General features: G+C 26.6%; 1 protein-coding gene across 2 annotated transcripts in view; it reads right to left on the reverse strand.

The window, feature by feature from the left end:
* Positions 1-19,768, reverse strand: part of LOC132924078 (uncharacterized) — a 134,985-nt gene that overhangs the window by 12,168 nt on the left and 103,049 nt on the right. For both annotated transcript variants that reach the window (XM_060988161.1, XM_060988162.1), the window contains exons 3-4: positions 16,252-17,012; positions 10,593-10,806 (exon numbers count right to left, since the gene is read on the reverse strand). In XM_060988161.1, coding sequence (XP_060844144.1) covers positions 10,593-10,806; positions 16,252-17,012 — 975 coding nt within the window. The remainder of the gene's footprint in view (positions 1-10,592; positions 10,807-16,251; positions 17,013-19,768) is intronic.

Here is a 19,768-nt window from a genome sequence, read left to right on the forward strand (position 1 = left end):
CACCATTTTGTACTATCATCATGGACGAGGTACATGAGAAAATTGTATGTTTTATTAGTAATTAAATGTTAATTTAAATTAGCATTGGACGATAAACAAATTTATTTTTGTACAACATAAAACGTTAACGAGCGACTTGTGTATATTAGACAGTGATGCTAAAGGTGTGTGGTAATAACAATTCATTCAACAAACTTTAAGCTCAGAATTAAATAATAATTATTTTTCATTAAATAAACATCACTAAATAGAAAGTGGCTAATAAAAAACTAATTAATATTTTATAATTATTCAACTAGTCATAAATTATTATAAGAGTTAAAAACTTCTAGGTTGATTTATTCAATAGTTATAATAGAATAATAATATTCATTTATTTTTTATGACGTTTCCTTAATTTAATTTTAATGAAAATTTATTGATCCAAATGTTGATCATAATATTTTATTAACGATCATTGCTTGTAATTATTGAATGTCAATTTATTTAATGCCATGAATAATTTTCTGACCTTCGTGGATGATGAGTTGCAAATTTCATGAATTTTACCAAATCAATTTCTTATCCAAGTATCGAAAACGGAGTTATGTCTTGTATTGTATAATAATTGTGATTTAAGTGCTAACGCCTAACGATATATTTTTTAATGTTTATATAATGTCTGTTTGATACTTTGATGCTCTGTATTAATAAGTATAATAAAAATACACACTTATAGAATATAACGTGACGCAGTCGGTCATGAAATATTAAATATTGATCAGACAAATCAAGATGGCATTGGAATTTAATAGACCCAATAATCTATATTTTAAAGTTAGTTTATATGAATATTTTAAAGTAGGTATTCAGACGAGAAACAAAAATATATTTAAAATCATTATTGGATTTTATGGGTCGTAATGGTTTGAAGCTGTATAGCATAATCAAGAAGACTGGAAAATAATTGATTGACATAACATTAAAATCATATTATTTTAAAGGAATATTGTAATTCGAAAACAAATGAAATTATTGAACATTTAAACTTCTTTAGTCGTAAACAATTTTATGAATAGTAAACTAATCTTAAAAACTAACTAAAGGTAACTTGTGCAACTTTAGTAAAGCAGAAGATAAGATATTGAGAACACAAAGAGCGTTAGGAGTATTTGATAAAGAAATTCATTCAAAAATCAAGATTATTAAGAGATAATGTAGCGTTGAAAAGAGTGGTAGAGCATCTATTGTCAATCAGTTGAAAGTGCAGAAAGCAATAGACGGACACTAACTTGAATCAATGAATAAAATAAAACAATCCATGAAGATGGATACAAAAATGGAGAACCATATTCCGGAATCAAAACAATTCACGGGAACAAAATGAGCCAAACGAAAAACAATTGAAAGATAGTAATTAAAATAATTATTGACTAAATAGAACAAATAATGTGTTTGATAATATGACAAAAAAATGTAATAAACGTAGTTTAAAATATGAGTAAAAAAATGTCTAGCATACGGTATATTTTGTAAGAATTGTAATGGATATCATTATTTTTCGGAAATTTGTAAGAATAAAAAACAATTCATTGATAAAAATGTAATGGAAAAACACGAGAAATAAGAGTCGACAACAGAAAAGTTAGAGTATGTTTTCTGTGGAATTTGTTCATAAGTTAGTTTCTAATAAAATTAAATGGTATAAAATATTTAATTCATAATATATGGTAAAAATATTAATTTTAAGTGAGATAGTGGAGCTGAAATGAATGCATTATTAGAAGAAGGCTGTACAAAGCTTGTTTTAAAAAAATAAATTAAAAATAGAAAAGTAATATTGGTAAAATATAGGTGAGTTTCGTATAAAACCTTTAGAATAAATAAAATCATTGTTAATATTAGGTGATTACAGAAGAAATAATAACAATAATAATAAAAATGTGTTATTTTTTTTTAGGGCCACATTTTCGTTAGATTGAACAGACTTATTAAGGTACGAAAAATGATTAAGGAAAGATAAAAATAAAATTATTATGATCTATTGTATAATAATGAATATATTTAATATGATTTGTATTTGTATTTGTATTTTTTTTGGGGGGGAGGGGCTGAAAAATTATTAGCGCAACTCAAATGTAATATAATTGATTGTAGTTAATGATCGTAGTGATCTATTCTTATTTTATTATTAAACATATCAAGTGATATACTTTTGAAAATGTATAAAAATATATTTGTTCAATTAATTATTTTATTCATTGAAATCGTATTGAGTAGCTAATTGACTCAATATGACTCAATATTAATGTATTAAATGGGTTTTAACATTCGTCTTTTAATATATTTTAATGAAACAGATCGAATATAATAAGTCTGTTTATTTTCTATACTATAAATTTGACGATGAAATAAAAATATTCCGTGGAAGGTCACTGAAGATACTAGTCCATTTGAAATGAATGGGCAACGGAACAGGTAATTCACATGGCCAAGAGATAAAAAAAAAAATACAAAATAAAGCGATGGCCATCATCGTGGTTCTTAAATAGCTAGTGATACCAGTTGGAACTTGGAAGATAAAATAATTTTGACTGAATATATTACGTAGGTACCTTATATAAATCAAATAAAATTGTACAGGAGAGACTATACATTTTTCACTTTTAGTTTATAAAATATGGATTACTTTAATTCTTCGTATATTATTTAATTTGTAATCGATAGCACAGACTTTATATTACATAATATACTTAATTATAATTACATAAACTTAATTTTTTTCTTATTTAAGTTATTAATTAATTAAAAATAAATAACGTTTTGGAGATTGAGGTTCATGATAAATAAATAATAATACTAAGCAATCCCCTGAAATAATTATTTTATTTTATTTGTCATTAATATAGAAACATTTCGAAGGGATCACAAAACTATTCAATGAAAAGTAAATATCATATAATACGAATATATTATTATGTAGGTGTCGGTATATATTATTTATTATATAATGTAAACAAAAAGTAATTATAATTAGACCGTTGCCATTTTATTAAAATTGATTGTATAATATCTTCATACTAATTGTATTTAATATTTTTTTCAAGCTAAATTAATAAACTGCATTGTTCGTGTATATCGAGTTCTGCGAATCAATGTATGTTAAAAAACATTGCATTTTATTCAATAAACCATACTGAAGTATCGTTAAATAACGTGAATAGGTTCGTGATACAAATAACCTAACTTAACAAAATGTTTTGAAAATTATATGATGTCTATGATCGGTGCATATTTCCAGTTTCAACTAATACTATGAATGATAACAAAAATGCAAAGTATATGTGTGTGTTCTAAATATGTCCATGTATATTATAAATCAATCAAATAGTTTTTAAAATAAAAAAAAAAATCCAATGTTCATATTTGTAATTATTTTAATCGATAACGAAGGCAAAGTTCAATTATTAATAAGTCAAATTTTTAAACTTTCAACGTAAGCACATTACAATTTTTAACAATTTACTGCCCAGGATTCAAATAATTTAGTTCATATTTAAAAATAATTTAATTCAACGTGTAGGTAATTTTTTGGTTTTTTAAAACTTTGTAAGTATTTTTTATGAAATAATTTTACTCGATTAGTTTATAGTTTTCATTACTCGTTAAAATTAACCATCTATAGTAGTTGATAAACAACTTCAATGTACTATAGTGTATTACAAATACTGTTATTATTTGATTAATGAAACATGTTGAACACAACAATGCGGGGGCTTGCCAAGACGTGATGAAGCCAGATTTAACTTAAGCTCGATACACTGGTGACTAGCAAAATCGGTAGATTTTCATAGATCCAATTACTAAGTTTGTAACCATTGTAATTAGTTGCAATGGTGGCAGAAATATCGATTTTAAGGGGTGGTGGATAGTTTGAGACTAATTATTTATAGGAGTAATTTTACTAACTGAATTTGGTGGTTGCTCCCGGCTATACAATTAATAACGACGACTTTATAGATCCACCTTCTAAACACCACGTTATCGAGTTAAAGTGAAACTAAACACACTTTCAATACATTTCTAAAATCATTCTACTTATTTTTTTATATAAATTCTATACCTTCCTTTATTTTTCTATGCTTAGTCACTCTTTGTTATGCATAATATATATTATATTATATTAATGTATACCGTAGTCTTATTATTTATTTCATGCCCAGAGTAATGAAATACATTAGATAATTAGTTGATGTAATGGTTTTAAATGTACAATATTATTGTTTTAGTTATTTTTAGTTAATAAAACCATAATCGTACATAGGTTTATTTTTAATTAAAAAATACCAACTAACATAGAACCGACATAAATTAATAAAACGCCAACACCAAGTGCATGAAATACTGTGATAAAAACAAATAATTTTTTTTTATAAACTACCAACATTGTAAAAAAAAAAACTATACGTTCTGTGTATTAAATATTTAAATATGGGTAATTAATAATAATAATATACAAATACGAGATGATATTTACATAATTTAGTTTTTCTATATTGCTTAACTATATTACAAGCACATCTGTCATATATAAATACCTACTACGTCATAATTGTAAATATCAATAGATTCTGATAAATCGACGTTCAACAAATTTTAATTAATATAGGGTATATTGAAATGTATTGTTAGTGAAAATGCCGCTCCTACATGAGTATTTTAGTATTAAATGCCAAGACTTAAATTAAAAATTAATTATGAATTGCTTTTGATGAAATTGGATTAATTTGTATATATCGTTATGTTAAAAAAGTGTTATTATACAACTGTGCATACGAACAAAACGAGATCGGTTATTGTTTTGCGACTTAAATGTTGTCTTTATACGAGGAAAATGCGATAAACGTGCTATTTATATATTTAATGTAAAAGGTCATATCCATTTTAAGTCATGAGTAAAAGGACTGGACAGCTATTGCTAGACGTGGCGGCCGGGAAAGTTCTGTAAAACACGCGAAGCCGATATAATAATATATATATGCACTCCACGGGTCGGTGACGGTCTCTCAAATATATTATTATATTCCCATGCGAAGTAATTCAAAGGAAGAAACACTCGAGTCACTGGCTGGCTAAATATTTAATATTAATAATCATCTTTTAAAACGCAGCAAAGCTAATTAAATATTTATCTAAGCGTCTCGTTGATAGCGCCCGCTGGTGATGGTTTTTTTTTTACTTTTCACTCGGAGGGTCAACACGAGAATACTTTCGGTCTATTTATTTATATTTCAAGAAAGAAAGAAAAAAAACAGAAAGCCAATTTTAAAAGACCACCGCAGGAGGGCCGTCGGGTAAGGCAACGCGTATTATTTTTCAAACCTCGGCCCAACTGTCCGGTCCTTTTTTTGCCATCACCTTCCACACTTAATCCACATTCACATAAATTTACCACCACGTTAATGTACTAATAATTATATGTTTTAATAATAATATGCTCTTACCGCAATCGGTTCCTATAAGTTATTAGTTTTGTTACGAAAAATAAAAATTCAATAAGATATCGTGGGCGCTCACTAACGTGCTCCTCGTAAATACAAAATATTAAGTTACTTGGTAGTCTCTAGGGCCGGTCCGGAAGTCGGGCGTTTGGTGTCCGGCACAATGTATGTCCGCTCAAGGAGAAGACAACGTCGGGAACGATCAGCTCCGTCCAATGGAAGACTCCAATTGGTCGTGTGGCACACATATATATATATATAAATATATATATGCTAAGTGTGCAAGTGTTGGTGTGTTTGTGTGCGTGCGTGCGAGTAGACTGGACTGTGTTCTCGCGCTAGAACAGCTCGGCATAATATGTGCCCGACTACGATAATATTATATACAATCGTAATGCGACGACAAACGATCAATTGACTCTAGACGCGAGCGGGGTCAATAGTTTTTAAAAAGGATCAATTTAAAATCGCGCGCTATGTATAAGACGAAAAAAAAAATTGAAATGATTGGTCAGACGCACGCAATGTGTGAACGGGAAAAAAAAAAAAAAAAAACATAAACAATGTAATGATGATGAGAAGGAAATTTAATGGAACGTAAACACGCTGGAGACGAGCTTTGAAGAAATGTTTAGTTCGTCTGCCCGTGATGCGGTGGCGCGCGAAACGTGCACGTGTAAAACACCGAAGACACACACATACGTGCACGCGCAGTGTGCCAAAAACGATGACGAGCGATTAGATGAGCGACTAAAATGAAACTTAATAAAAACAACAATCATAAGATATGTATGTTGTGTGTGTGTTGTGTGTGTGTGTGTGTGTTTGAGTTTTTTAGATTTGCCATTTAGTGTGAAGTCAAATGCGATCGTACTCCTTTATTGCGTATACCACGGTACGGGTTATAGAAACCTCTGGCTGCCCAAACCGACTTCGCTCGTGTTCAACACAGTATATTTCTTTATATTTTACTAAAATCAAAACAATGCGTTTTGAAACATAACAAAACTAAATTTCTAGGCTTAAAATTACACGTTTCTCGTTATTACCATTGTATTCCCTTACTCTGGTACACGATTATTCGATTAAGATTTCCATTTACTGTGCACGTTTTAAGTCAACACTTATATCTTTCTAACGATTGTCACAGAAAATTTGAGTTATAAAAATACCTATACGTTAAATTATGATATACCTATACCTTTAAGGGTATAATAATAGTTATAATACAAATTCAGAACGATTTCAAAGTGAAAAATTACGAATATGTTCAAATAGTCTAAGTACAAGCCGTTATAATATATCATATATACACATCACACAACTAATTGGCGTTTATATATAGTATTAATTATAATAATGATAATTATGATTAACGACCACCGTAATTACGTTTGCATATTAAATTAATGTATTTATTTAGTATCTTTATTCGCCGTGGTATATCATAATGTTAAAATATTATATTCACACAATGTGTGATGATTATATTATTGTATTAGAAAATATGTTGAACTGATTCAATGTGTATATATCTATAAAAAAATATATATTTTTTTATTTTTGTTTCTATCTCCAAATCACATAAATCAAACAGATAAAACGGGGCGTGTGGTTTTTATTCTTCATAATTTATTAGGTAATGGATCTTTACACGTTCCGTATAGGCCAGAAACTATATCGATCGAACGTCAGCCTTTCCGTATACTCAAATATATTCACCCATTTTAGTAATGCCATATTTCTTTAGTGTAGAACGTATAGAAATATAAATGCATAGTTTCACATTTTATGTCGTGGCTGCATTTTAGTATGACTTTGCAGGCACATATTTTTGTCACGTCAAATTATATTCTTTATGTCTATGCGGCTATGAAACGCACCTTATTATGATGGCTTTTACTTGAATAAGTTTAAAAAAAAATCTCGATTTGAGAAAAATCGTTTAAGTAAAAATCGAAATGAACGTGTTATACTGAGCTTCGTCGAAATAAAGGGCCGTATACCCGATATTAAATGCACATAAAAACACTCATACCCATAGTTATAAATAATGATGTCAATTTAAATAATATAAATCCGTTCCGTCTGTTATTATAATAATGTTAACATCATAATATGAGAACATCTAAATGATTAAAATAATATAAATTAAAAATGCAGTAGGTGTATAAAATATTTAATATATGTGTAAATACAATTCACCCGATACAGCATTTGAGTCGTAAAAGAAATGAATTGTAAGAAATTAATATGAAACATATTAATTCAATATTCATAGAACTATATAATATGTATTTATCAATCTTAAATAGTCTTGATTATTATAAATCTTAAAACATTTACCAGTAGTCACTTCCGACGAATTTAAAACTTTTACATTCCATACAATATACTCACCATTTAATGCACTATAAATTGAAAATATAATTATATTGTCTTACAAATATTAATTTCAATTATTAAAAAATTTGAATATTAATATGGTCCGTCTCCAAAATAAGTGATTTTTAGTTATTAAATGTATTGTTATATGTATAATTTAATATTAGTTCACTGGTGTAAAATAAATCTACAAAATTATCGATTTTTATTAAATTATAATGTACCTACACAGTTTAATTTGAATAATGTATTTGGTTGATAAAAAAAATGAATAATATTTTACTATATTTTTACATTAAAAAAATATGTTACCTGCAAAAACATTAATTTAGTTCAATTTTATTATTTTTCTCTGATGCATATTGCAAAATCCTTATTGTTTTTGTTTAAGCTCGCTAAAAAATATTTTCATACGTATCAAACGTGGAAGTATTATTTATATGTGCATAATATTGCAATGGTAATAATTATAGTGTTGAGATATCACAATAAAAAGCTCAGTGTGGTGTATAGATTTTAACATCAGATAATATACTAATTGGAAAATTTTCCACAGGTCCTCGATAAAAATTTAAATAAGTGATAATAGAAAATCCCTTAAAATGTATAAACATATGACATAACAGTTGGCGCCATACAAATCATACAATCATACATTTAGACGAAATATTAAAAAATATATGAATTATGTAACATTTTAAAAGAATATATTATTATTCATTAATTCTTATATTTTTTATTTCAAGATATCAGTAACAAAAGTATTGATTACTGATTGTGCTACTATGTATTAAGCCCTGTCGGTATAAAAACTCATATTAACTCGATTGTTATTGATTGTCGTGAGCTATGATCGATAATTTTGATAATTTTTCATCGTTGTTGACGTTTTGGTAGTATCTATGACAGATCAATCACTAACTACCACATACCACTAATGACTAAAAGCATTCAAAATTTAAGTACATATCTTATAGCAAACTAATACGGGAGTAAAAATAAACAATATAACTTTAAAACTTTATATGGTATCTTTTGGTTTTATAACTGGTGGTGTTCACAAAATAGCTCCGCCTTGTAATTTATGAAACCTATGTATAATCTGTTAATAATCTTATCAACTATTATCCTGGACCTAATTATATATTTGTTGGTGATTATAATGTATCCAAAATATCTGATGTCCTGAGATAAGTCGTTAACTGCTTAATATTTTATATCTAACACTGTATGTATACCGGGAACGTTTGTATTAAATAATTTTTATCGGCAAAACGCTATTATTAAATTTCTTATTAGAATTAATCTTTTGTAATAAGTGCAGGTTTGAAGTTAAATACTATTTATAACTTCTAATTACTTTAGATAAATATCATCCGGCACTGAATATTCTAATAGTATTTACCAGTCTGCTCAAAATTACATTCGATGTCCAAAGTTCTTTTGTTTTCGAAAATCTGACGAAAATAGTATACGAGCATTTATTGGTTCTCTAGATTGGTTTTATATCATTCAAAATATTGACTTGAGACAGCTGCAAATACCATTTTCGATGCTCTTCTTCTATCCATTCTTAGATTTATGCTAACATTTATTTTTTACGATTCAATCTTTCTCTTTGGTATTCTATTCTCAAAAGCTTAAATGTATACTATTCCTGAAAAAAAGAAGCTAACAATAAATTTAAATTATCTTATAACGTACCTACTTTATTACCACCACTTTTTTCTTATTAAGAGCTCAATGCGAATTTAAATCAAATAATGTTATTGGAAACATACACGGTGAATTTAACTATCATTTACAATAACGCCCATTATTTCTAGAAATTTGTTAAGGACAATCCGTGTAAACAATAATTCTATAGTAAATTTGTCTTCAATGGTAAACCTTCTCCCAACAGTCGATATGTCTTTGCCGATTAATTGTTGTCTGCATATCACTGTTACCTACTCAATATCGACTGACACGAACAATCGAATGTGTTTATATTTACACTTTTCTAACGACAATAAATGTCACATTCAGTTTTACTTTTAAAGTAGTGGTGAGATGTATGTAGTTGTGATTGCAACATATTTAGGTATTTTCCATGATTCGAGATAATAGTAGTAGGATGTAAAAATTAATTAATCTATTTTCCGAAATATAAATGATTATTATATCTACCACGAACGTTAGTAAATACAAAAAACATACTGTTTTCCGTATACTCTAGTAGCATGTGGTTTTCCACATATCAACGTGTGGATTTTTGTGTATTACAGTCTGTGGAACTTCTAATCTATAAAATCGATTATTTATAAAAGCTTTAATCCTGTGAAATAATTATTCAAATAAATAGTAAAACGTTAAAGCCGCAAATTCTATTGCTCTTGTAAATAAATATATGCTATATTTTTTGAATACAAAAGTATCTTTTTTTTAGAATACAATCATACGCTAATTTTATTATAATGCAAATTATATAAAACATGGCAAGGATAATCTAAATAAAAATTTAAAAAAAAATGAACTAGAAAACATTCCATAAATAATATAATTTAAAAACACAAAACAAATAACAGATTTTTATAGTCTACGTTCCTCTACTATAGTTAACTACTCTAAAAAAATAAGTAAGTATTACATCTATCATATAATTTCACAAAATGTTTTATTTTTTTATACTAATATTTTATTTTTTTTTAATTGCTACATTTTTCTTTGCCAGAATTGTATACCTACCAGCTTCTGACGTATTGTCTTCGTCATCTGAGGGCAAGCCAGTAGCTCTCATTTCCTCGTCAGAAATATCTAGTTTGTCTGTCTCTGAATCCATCTGATCCATTTCTGTTGGTGGATCCGGTAAATCAAAAGAATATCCGCCAGGTGCTATAGTCCGCTCTTCTTCCGCTTCAGAAAGCGTCGGAGGTGGCGGCCATTCTTGACCCGTTGAACCCTGTAACACGCTCCGTTATATTATTATTGGTAACAAGGACATAATGATTAAAACACATCTTATACAGTATCCAAATAATATGCTCAATAATATTATATTTTCAAATTAAATAGAAAATGCACTTTTTAATAAAAATAAATATATAACTGAATAATTGCCAAGGATATTGATAATATTTGTAATTTCATTTATTTATATAATTTTGAATAAATAAATAAGCGCCTATACTGTATAGCAATAAAGCGTTATAATAGGACGTGAATGACGTGTAGAAACATTTTAACACTGTTTACAGTCAAGTTATGTAATGGGTGACTCAAAAAACGTTATTTGGCATTTTTATTCAATTAACTACATGATACTATCGATTAACGTTGAATAACACAGGTAAGTAATAATAAGTATCATATTATTATTATTCCCATAGTTTTTGTTTTAGAAATATAATTTATAAGAGCTAAAGTCTAGAAATCACACAATATATTTTATCACATAATACATAATAAAAAATAAAACAATTTTTAATAAGTTCTTTCAATTAATTCTATGTACATATTTTCATATAATGTTGTTCGATAAGTGATAACAATTTCTTTGTTCAATTCCAATTATAAAATACAATTTTAAATTTAATTTAATAACTTTGGATAATAGCATACGACCATCGATCAGTTGTATCTTACAATATTTTATTTTTACCTAACCATATTCAAGTATATATTAATATACAGTTATTGTGATTGATCATTTTTTTCCATGGAACATTTTTTATCTGTAAAGAAATATTATTATTTATTACTCTTATCCTAAAAATACGGTAATATTAAAAACATTTTAAAACTTAGTGTTTTTAAACATTTAATTTGATTTTAGCCTATTTTTACACGTTATAAGTTTCGAAACGTTCTAAAGGCTTATTATATAACAGTAATTTTATTAATGGATCAATGTATTATGAGTAATACCACGATAAAGGTTAAATGACTTGACTCTGGTAGTTCAATCATCCTTTAGTGACGTATGCCTTATAGTGAATATTTCTGGTAATGAAGCATAAATGGTCTTAAAGTGCCAAATAATTTAACACCAACGGTTAGGTACCTATATAGCTATACTATAGTGAATTGTATTTGAACTGCTATTATATCTGCTTAATTTATGTCCTTAAATGTTTTACTTAATAATATTATGAAACTAAATTTTTACCAAATCATATACAATTTTTATTTTAAAATTAATTCCTATTTTCTTTTGTTTATTATTTGACACTCGGTAGACATAAATATATAATATTTTCTGTAATGTAGAAAAATATTGATATTTAAGTTTTTAATAAATTATTGTGATTTTAAATTATTATTTTTTTTTCAATTACTTTATGACCATGATAACTTTTGATGACTAATTAAAAATGTAATACATTTTAGATTCAAAATAGAGCGTTGAATATTTTAGTGGTTATATAATTTATGTAATTGTTAATATTTTTTTAGCATCAGTCATCCTCATTCAGAACCAATAAAAATTTAATTTTCGAATTTTAAATTTAAATTTGGATCTAATTGGTATTTTTAAAAATAATTATAGGAAAAAAAATGAGAGTGCAGTAGGTAACCACCTTGCTTTACAGTATATAGGTGTCAAGTATAACTCGTTATTAAGTAAGTTACTACAGAGGACGTTTTAAATTTAAATTTAATAATTTATTATTGGATACACATATTTTTCACAACTTTGTTGAATTTTGCAAAGTCTGAACTACAAATATTTGTATAAAAAAATATCTATTGGAAAGCCAAATTAATTTTGCATAATTATTTAAATTTATTTAACTTTGAAAGTTATATTTTCATTTTTATTATATAATAAATTTTTATTTGTGCTATTTATAGGTATTCCAAATTTCCAATTTCCAATTTTTTGTTTTTTAAATGTCATTAAAAAATCATTTATACAAATATATACAATAATATAATAATATAATAATAATAATAATATAATAATAATTATATCTGCGTACCATAATATTAAAACAAAAATAAATTATTTTTATATCTAGCTATGTGTATCAAAAAAACATGCAATGAAATATAGTTTGTAATTTATTCTGACGGGCCACCTCTGCTCAGAATCGTTTTTCGTAAACAATGATATATCATTGAATTAAAATTTAACACGCCCATAATAGCAACACACTTGACACTTAATTGTATTGTAAAACGTACCCACTTCCCTACCTTTATTTCTTTATTTTGATAAAGTATTGAAAATATTCCATAAAGAACAATTATCTACTTGTAATTTAATACAAAAAAATATCACCAAAGTTGACCAATGTGGCCACACCATTTTTTTTCTATTAAATAACAATTATATTGTGTATATACATTTTTTAAAAAAACACAAAATTGTAAAATCAAAATATTCATCGGACTTTTTACATAAAAATAATTTTTAACAAAATCAATTTTTATTTTTTATAAAGTTGTAAAATTAATAACGATAAATAATAGGCACTTGCATTGTTCTAAAGGTGTGTGTATCATATCTAAATTTTCTGAACATGAGGCAGTTTTAAAATGTATTTGGTTCTTCTTGAACTTCTTAAATTTATTAAAATTTTATATATCATATTAATATATTTTTTAAGTAAACGGACTATGCGCAAATGATGAATAATCCAAAAATCGAACGATGCATATCGTCTTACAAAAAAGTTAAAAATCAAAAATTAATTATGGACAAATGGTACACGGTTACTCGACAAAACAATATTTTCAATATATTTAGACTATTTTCAAGTTATTTATAGGTGATTTAATTTTTTTTTTGTAAATTTTTTAGTAATGCTATTCAAACCAAAAAGTTAGAAAGTATAATAATTACCTACTAGTTATACAATATATATAATTCTGAACAAAGCGAAAATACTTACACAATTTTTATATTTATAGGTATTTGATGTTTAAAATATTTATGAAATTTGATTTTTGTAGTTTTAATTTACCCTCTACGATTTTAATTATTTTATAGTAATTCATTCAATAGTTTATGTATTTGAAACATTTCACTACTACGTATTACTTTTTTGACTTTTCACAACTTTCTGCTGTAAGTGGTATAGTTTTATAAATGAATTACAATACTTTATAATATTACATTATAATTGCTATAACTAGTTTGATATACCGTATTCCAGGGGTCCCCAATTAATATTTTTGAAGGGCTACATTAGGGATCTGAACATTTTTCACGGGTCATCAAAATTCTAAGTACATATTTACATTATTTAAAAACCAATAATATTTATCAAAAATAATAATTTACAATAATAACACATATAATGTTGTTGTAATATGTGTTATTTATTATTTGTCTGTGGGCCGGATAAAATGTGTTCGCAGGCCGCCATTTGGTGACCCATGCCGTATTCAGTATTGTCCAAATTACTAGCTATTAATAATATTAATTTATTATAAAATAAACTTAGAAATAGAGGCTGCTGGCATCCGATATCCGCTGATAATAGTTTTTATGTAATATATATGAAAATTAAAATAATTTAACATTTTAATATTGAATTCAAATTTAACACATGCATTACAGTTATTCAATTATGATCATTCAAAATAATTATATAACGATTTGATTCAATTCAACGTATAATATGGTTTTTAGTCATCCTAGTTTTCACTAAATTGTCATTTTTATTAATCGAAATTACCGGCGAGTAAATTTCACTAGGTAACTTCTAATTTTATACGAAAAACTAAATAGTTATATACAAATGTAAGTAAGTATAAGTCATAAAAATTAATTTATACTAAATATTTCTGTTGATTATTCGAAGTAGGATGAATTGAATAGATTATTGCATCGATATTATAATACTGAAGGAATAGGAATTATTACATTAATCTAAAATGTTTTATTCAAAAGTTGTTTTTTTTTAAAAAGTCATTACTGTCGTACAGGACGTAATATTGTTATAAAAGAGACGATTTCCAAGAATATTTCTATAAACCTACACTAATAAAAGAAAACAAGGGTGGGTATTTCTCCTGAAACTATTATGAGTTCACAATAATATTATGGTCTAGTTTTCAAAATAACACTTCTTTGGAATACACACAATTTATGTACCCTTATTGGAAACTTATTGACTCAAAATTATTTATTTATTATTCAAGTCTAATATTATAATATAGTGATTGTATTTATTTTCAACAACAACATTAACGTTATGATAAATAAAAATGTCTAGATTTAAATGTGCAACGTGTATGCATCATAAATTTAACAGATTGCGAAAAAAATAAATATTTTTCATCTAATCTGTAGCCAACTATTTTGTAATTTATTTAGGTAAAAACATGTTTAGAAAAACGGAGAAAGGAATATTTTTAATTGTTAAAACTATTACATTAAATAATTCATCACAAAGTTAAAAATTAAAACTAAGTATCAATGTACTAAATTTACTAAATAAATAATTAAAGACAGAGTTTTATGCTTTTCAAATGGTTAATTATATTTCGTGTACAATGCACCTATTATTGGAAATGAAAATTAATGTATTTTACTAATTGGATATATTGTTTTAAGCCGATTATAAATTAAATTAAGTCAATTTAATTTATTGATTTAATAAATATTTATAAGAAAATAAATTTAAAATGAACTCAAGTCTATATTATAATTTTCCCTCTCGTTATTTTCTTTGTTACTTAACTGTGACATTAATTCTGTTTCATTTCTATGTAAATTTCATTTTTTTATCCGTATATCATATTTACTGACCAATATTATAAAAATATGTACAAACATTAACACTATTAGTAAAAAAATAAATTAGTAAAATTATGTGACAAAATAATTGGAAAATGTAATAACTAAAAAGCATTTTGTAGTATTGAATATAGTTGTTATCATCAATGAAACTGAAAAAATAATATTATTTCACATAGAGATTCTCGTAATTTTCCAAATTTTCCAGAGAACACATATAAACACGTATTATAATAGTTTGTGTATTAAAACTGAAATTTTTCTCTTCCAATCATAATCGCAGATCGCTCAATCTGAGTATTTCTCTCTTTACTTTTCTATTTCTTTCTATCCAACAAATACTCAAATACTGTCTACTTATTTTTTTACTTTAAATACGAATACTATTTACTCAAAGTATATAAGAAAAAAAAAAAAAACGCTAACGCTACACACATTATAGTCATCATAGTCAACATCATTAATATATTATAATAATTTGCTATAAAACCTCTCCCACTGCAATATCGTACAGTCGAATTCACACTATACTCGACAATAAATATTATTTTTTTCAATTTAAATTTTATAGTTATACGCCATTTACCATATCACATCGATTTCGTTATTACATAAATATTAATTCATATTTTTATGTGACGCATTCGTACGACTTACCGTGTCTAACAGATGTTGTTGAGACGGCAGTGGTGGTGGTGGTGGTAATGAGAATTCACTACTTGCGTTATCGGCTGTTTCCGAATTGTCAGCATCACGATCTTTGAGCGATCCTATCAAGGAGGAGTTGCTATTACGCTTGTTTATACCTCTGTTTTTGACTATGGCTGCAGTCCTCTCCACGGCCTGTTCGCATATCTTGTTCACAGCCTCACGCACGCTATGTATCATCGTCAAACGGTACTCAGTGTCCAATTCCGGCACCTGATCTTTCGAATCGTTGGCATTAATCGCGTCGACATCTCCATCATTCACCTCTTCGACGCGGTGTTCATTTTTTTGATCTATTTCTGGTATGTTTTCTAAATCTTTTTTGTCTTTCACGTCTGATTGAACGTCATCCTCAGACTCTTTGTTCTCGTCAGGTGTATTGTTCACATTCTGTTTGTCACTCGTGTCTGATTCATCGTTTTTTTCTGATTTAACTACTACATCAATTTGGGGGGTTTCATCTGGTTTGTCTTCCGTGTCTGATTTTCTGAATGGATCAGATTTGTCTTCTGGTATTACCATCGTAGATTCGATTGCGACCGGTATCATTATAGCCCTTTTGCTGTCGTTCCGTTTGGCAGGTTTCGACGAATATTCTGCACTGCTGTTATCATTCGGCAATGATGACCCTCGAAGAACACCGTGCTGTCTATCATCGGTCCCTTCTGATCTTGATGTACTCGAAGGTATTGGATCCCGGGAAGGGAGACCTGTAAAAAGAGAACAATAGTAATCAATAATAAATCATCAAAAATATCACATAAACGTGTTCAAATTTCCAGCTGAATAAATTATAGAAAAAAACATGTTTGATGTCTATGAATTCATCCAATTCAAACATTAGAGTTATTGCTAATTACTATTATATTATAATATATTATCTAGGTACTATTTTAATTGGTATTGGAAACAAAAATCTATTGTAAAAAATATCATTAATTCTTATAGCTTCCAATATTTTATATGGGTTGGATTTCTCGGCACTGGCACAAGTTAATTTCCGCACAAGTCATTTTTCCTTAAAAATATGTTATACTTTCGAATAGCAAGTAAAACATTGATAATATTCATATTTTTTTTTTATTGTTATATCTATATATAAAAGGTAAATATTAATAATCCTAGTGGAAATTTGATAGCGGTAAACGTTGGAAACGTTTGATAACGGAGAAATTCGGGATGTCTGTTTGCTAAACGTTGAAGTAAACTTTGTAAACATTGTAAACGATACAGTCTAGCGTTTGATCTGTTTGGCTTCAATAACCAAAAACGTAGTCTTACGAGACGGTTTTTTTTTGTCTCGCTTTCTCATTTTAATTTTATTATCTCCATTTCACTGTTTTGTCTGTCTCGGTTTACACCTGTTTGGCTTTCTCGGTATTAACTTAATTTTATTTCAATGTATATTATCTCATTTTATTTTCTACATAATATTTTGCTACAAGTTGTATATGATCCTTATCGCTATTTATTTCAATAATAATACTTGTAATACGTTCTTGACTAATTCTAAAATCCACGATGCCCTAGCCCTTCAGTTATTGGCTTGTGGTTTGAGATCTTGTTTAAAATCTACCCTTTCGATAAATATTATCGATTAGTCACGATTTATGTGTACATATCTAATTAAGTATTTATAATATTATAATAAACAGACAGTTTGATTATAATATGAAAACAATCATAAATAAGAACTTCATTTTAAAATGCTCGTTTTTTATCCTTGTATTTTTTTATTACTAGCCTTTTTCAATACGGTAGATTTTATCCCACAATAATATATTTTTTTTACACAAATAGAATTCATCCATATCCGCATTGATTTTATTCCTTTTTTTTTTTTAATCATTATCATGATATACATAATATGTTACATGCTTATAAACTTAAAACGGTATCACATTGAGAGACATGTTATCGTGAGATTAAATTATTTTCAAGCAATGTTTAGCCCGATTCTATTGATATTTTCATACGTAGTCTGAAAACGTAATACTCGTATTTACTTTATTCAAATATACTTTTATCCAGATTTTGTATTAGTTTTACCAGTTATTACTTTAATAACTATATATAACGCATTTTTAATTAATGTTTATTATAGAAAATCTGGGTTTTTAAATGCATATTATAATATTTACGAGTATATTGCATTTTTTAACCTCACTTATAGTCAATTACACAAAACCAATTAAATAAATAAAAATATCCATTAACTTTATACTACACAATTATATTATATACATTTACTGATATTACATTTGATATGAATACTTTTTATTATTTATGCAAATTAATATTAAAAATTTTCCAATTTTAATCTGTTTCGATAATGTTGATTTTTTAATCATATTTGTATGTGTTTATTTACAAATGATCTGTAGTAAAGTTATTATTACTGCATGATGCTATATTTGACTGAAACAAAAACAATTGTATTAAAACTCGTAATATGCATTCATATATTTTTATAAAATGATAAAATTGATGACAGATGTTATTGTATGCTTTATTTAAAGGCATACTTGATTAGTGATGTGGTTGCTAAAGCGTGCGTAATTGTATTTAGTCGTGAGAAAGTTTTCACCTGTGACTAACGAGTAGTAGTACACAATGATATTAATAATATACTCCTATGCACATGATAATATGTAATACATCAAATTTTAGTTGCATGATTTATAATAAAATACCTCAGTCCATTCATCTGATACACTTGATGATCGTTATATTAATTTAAATCTCATTGTGTTCTACAGATATGACAGAATGTACAACGTTTTTAATATAAATTAATTCATTTTTTACTTTAATTATTACACTGATTATACTGCCAACACCTTTAAAACTTTACGCTCAAATATTTTAAAAACGTTTTTTTTTTATGTAGTAATAAGGTTAAGCGAACTTTATACTTCTTAATATCATAACTGAATATTCTGATAAAGTAGATGTATGGCATCTTTGAAATTATTAACTTAAATACACAAAATTATGATAAATAATTTTAATAATTGAAAAACAAAAATGTTTATGGTTGAACAATTTAAGTATTCACATAGTATAGTCATTCATTATTTTATAATACACTTATCAATTAAAATGGGATTGGGAATTAATTTGTCATTTATCGTCCACTTTAATTAATAATAACTTATTTATTCATTGATGGTATTACATTAATGATAAACTATTATTATATTACATAATACAATAATATTCTTACAAGGTAAATGTTTATATACTATGCAAGCATATCGTGTAGTTATTTAATAAATATAAATGTATAGTATAAACATGTCAGGTTTCAATAACAACGAAAATAACATCCATTATTAATAGGTTATTGAATATATGCACCTGATTCAGTTGATCCTCAAACTCTATACGAGGGTAGTATGTATTTTATTGTATAAAATAAAAGTAAAATTCTAAATAAGCATAAATAAAGTATGGTGAACGTCCA

This window comes from Rhopalosiphum padi, chromosome 3 (assembly GCF_020882245.1).
Source record: "Rhopalosiphum padi isolate XX-2018 chromosome 3, ASM2088224v1, whole genome shotgun sequence".
Classification (NCBI taxonomy): domain Eukaryota; kingdom Metazoa; phylum Arthropoda; class Insecta; order Hemiptera; family Aphididae; genus Rhopalosiphum; species Rhopalosiphum padi.